The 3252-nt window shown below is 31.8% G+C and overlaps 1 protein-coding gene across 3 annotated transcripts in view; it reads right to left on the reverse strand.

Annotated features, from left to right (window-relative positions):
• MRPL13 (mitochondrial ribosomal protein L13) overlaps nucleotides 1-3252 on the reverse strand; it is a 37218-nt gene that overhangs the window by 16840 nt on the left and 17126 nt on the right. For all 3 annotated transcript variants that reach the window (XM_011360764.2, XM_023530964.1, XM_011360765.2), the window contains one exon: nucleotides 133-219. In XM_011360764.2, the coding sequence (XP_011359066.1) occupies nucleotides 133-219 (87 nt within the window). The remainder of the gene's footprint in view (nucleotides 1-132; nucleotides 220-3252) is intronic.

The following is a 3252-nucleotide window of genomic DNA, read 5'->3' on the forward strand; positions in this document are numbered from 1 at the left end:
AAAATGTAGAAAATATTTCAGAAGTTGATATGAAATTATTAGAAATAAGTCTATGGCAATTATTTTAAAAGAACATAAAGTATTTAATTGAAAATTTAGGAAAAGCATCATTACCAATGACCACTGACTTACCTCATCTGGGAAAAGATGCAACCTCTGCATCATAGTTCTTCGGTGAAGGTTTTTTGGTAGCATGCCATAAATAGCTAGTTTTACAATCTGAAAAACATATATACATAGGACTCAATAAAAAGGAAACATGATGCGACATAAAGAAGGCAAACATAATTAGAGATAGTGATGAAAACAAGTTGGCTAAGACTCAGTAATGAAAGGCAAGAAATGGAGACCTAAGTAGATATGTGGCAGCAACAGAAAAGGAATTTTTATTATTTTGTGTAGTATTATTTTCTTTAGGCTCTATTTATTTTTCTTTGGGACAAAAAAAGATTAAAAATAATCTATATATGTGCCCATTTTAGCTAGACTAAGAAGAAATTCTCTAAGCTTTTACAAGGACCCGTGGCTCAAATAATCTATCACAGCGAATATAGCAGAGCCTAGAGAGGCCTGAAGCCTGTGTCTTCCAGGTGGGAGATCAGGTTTCCAATTCGAACACTGAGCCCGACCGTGCGGCTATGAGACTGACTCCACGGGTGCCAGATCTACAACAATGGTACTGGTTAGCAGCCACTGAAAACTTACTATGTGTACGGTGCTCAGTGCATTATGTTCATCGTCTTATTTAGTGCTGAGTCTCATTTCGCAGAGGAAGAAACGGATTTAGTGAGGTTACAGAGCTCCTCCAACATCATGTATCTGATAAGTGGTGATGTGGAAACTCAAACCAGGCAGTCTAACTCCACAACAGACACATAGCACATGCAATCGCATCCCTATTGTGTTTCTCTCCATAACTTACCAAGAAGACGAGTCCCTTCTCTCTACTATACCCATTCCCAACATGGCAAACCTTTCCATGGTTTACTTTTTTCCCTTTTAAGGTTATTGTCATGGTTGGTTTTAATGTGACTTCATGTATGTTTTGTGAGAGAAAGTCATCCTGTGCTCCATGATATCCTGGAGGGCCTCCCGGTATACAGTGTATGCAAGTACACCGTGAGTTCTTCAAAAAAAACTACTGATAGAGACATTTGGAGTGTTACATAGATTTTTATCATCTGTACTCATATTTCAAGGATATAATTTGACATGTATTCAAGCTAAATGCACGAAAACATCACATGTTAGAACAAGGGTTTCACTGTAAGAAGATTTCCTATTCCTTTTATTTTCTTATCAAATTAGATTACAAAACCTTACTACGTATACAAGCTAATGACATTCATATATATTTTCTATCTATTTTCTAGGTTAGTGCTATTAATACTTTATGTTCCGGAAACCTTACTTAAATATAGATTTATATTACTAAAAGCAATTGAAAATTCAGTTCATCACACGAGCCACTTTTTATGCAGTCAATTGCCACATGTGGCCAATGGTACATATTTGACAGTGCAGACATAATATTTCTATCATGATAGAAATTTCTAATGGACAACACTAAACTAGATATTAGTGTTTAAAATTTTTTATGTTTTAAAAGTCAAGTAAAAACTAACAATGTTAAGGCTACTCAGCATTTTTTCTGGATAAACAAGTCATATCCTCTGAAAATCATCCTTTTAGCAATTTTATTCTATTAGTAGGGGTACATGGCATTTGGTTTTCATGTTCTTAAAAAATTTAGTTGTATTTCCTGGAATTAACAAGCTGGTATTTTTAGAATTTGCCCTATTAAAAATGCAAACATAACACTCAAATTAGGAAAAGCTAGAAAAATGTGACAATGTTATATAGTGACAGGGGAGAGAAAAAGACAGGCAGATGAACATATATGCCCCCAAAATAAATGCAGATGAAACACATAAGGACACAAACTCTTAAAGAAACTAAAATATATGACAGAGATAAAGGATATAACAAAAAGGCTGTATCAATATATTCATTTGAGTTTTAGAATTAATGACCTTCTGTGAATTATAAAAATATTGGAAATATTTAATAAACTATTAATAACTATTTAAATGTACTAATTAATGTATCTTACAAGTCATTCCAAGATTGTACTAATATTAGAAGAATGTATTATGAAACAAATTCTCTTACAGGCCACATCACCAAGTACTGATTAACAAATTATGTCTGCTGGCAGAAGACTCACTGCTCCAGACAGACACTTAGTGGAAGTAAAAGAACTGACTTCTTCCTTAACAAGCCATTTTTTTTCAAAACACAAAGTCAAAATTAACACTTAAAAAAATATTAAGATCTTTTATCGATGTAATAATTTAAATGGTTTAACTCTGAAATATTTTCTAAGCCTTCCATCAAACATTTTTAAATGCATTTCCATCTTTGTTTCTTAAAAAATAATAATTTAAAACCATTTTACTACATTTTTTAACCAATGTAACCACAAATTTAGCCAACGCCAAATTCTTAACATCAAAAAGTTGGACTATACTGCCTCCTAGTGTACAGTGAGCATGTGTAAATAAACAACAAAATTTTATATTTAAAAACATTTAAAAATATTAACACTATAATCTGTTATAACAGCTATGGTATATATTACCAGCAGCCCTTACAACTTTTTAATACCATTATATGCAATCTATATTAATAGTCAAAATAGGATACTTCATTTGAACTATAATAGTCTAGAAACACATGTTAAGAAACAGAATGTTAGATATCAAGAAGCAATCTCTGAGTATGTTTTTGTATAACAGATGTGATAAAATGTAAAAATAAATAGTAAAGCATGGAACTTCTAAATGTCATGTCAGGCCTTATAATACAACATGCCCCCCACCTCCTAAAATTTTAGGAAGTCCTACACCAAACTAATGGTTGTATCCTGACAATAACTATTTATTTTTGTTCATCATTTTAGGAAAATAAATAAGAATGTCTTCACAGTATAACGTTTTGCTCATTTATAAATGTAATTAGGTTAACAGCTAAGATAGTTAATGATGGGTAAAATGTTCTTCATTTTATAAGTATAGTTCAAAGACTGGGTTTTAAAAAGTTAAGGAAGGAAGAATAAAATTGTTAAGTTGCAACAGGGGACGGCTTTTAGTAATATTGAAGACTGATATTTGGATTAGAAACTTTTCCCAGTATATAACTCAAATAATAAAGTAATAAATAAGCATTAGTGAAGCTAATGATATTGTTCGA

This window comes from Pteropus vampyrus, unplaced genomic scaffold (genome assembly GCF_000151845.1).
Source record: "Pteropus vampyrus isolate Shadow unplaced genomic scaffold, Pvam_2.0 Scaffold59, whole genome shotgun sequence".
NCBI lineage: Eukaryota > Metazoa > Chordata > Mammalia > Chiroptera > Pteropodidae > Pteropus > Pteropus vampyrus.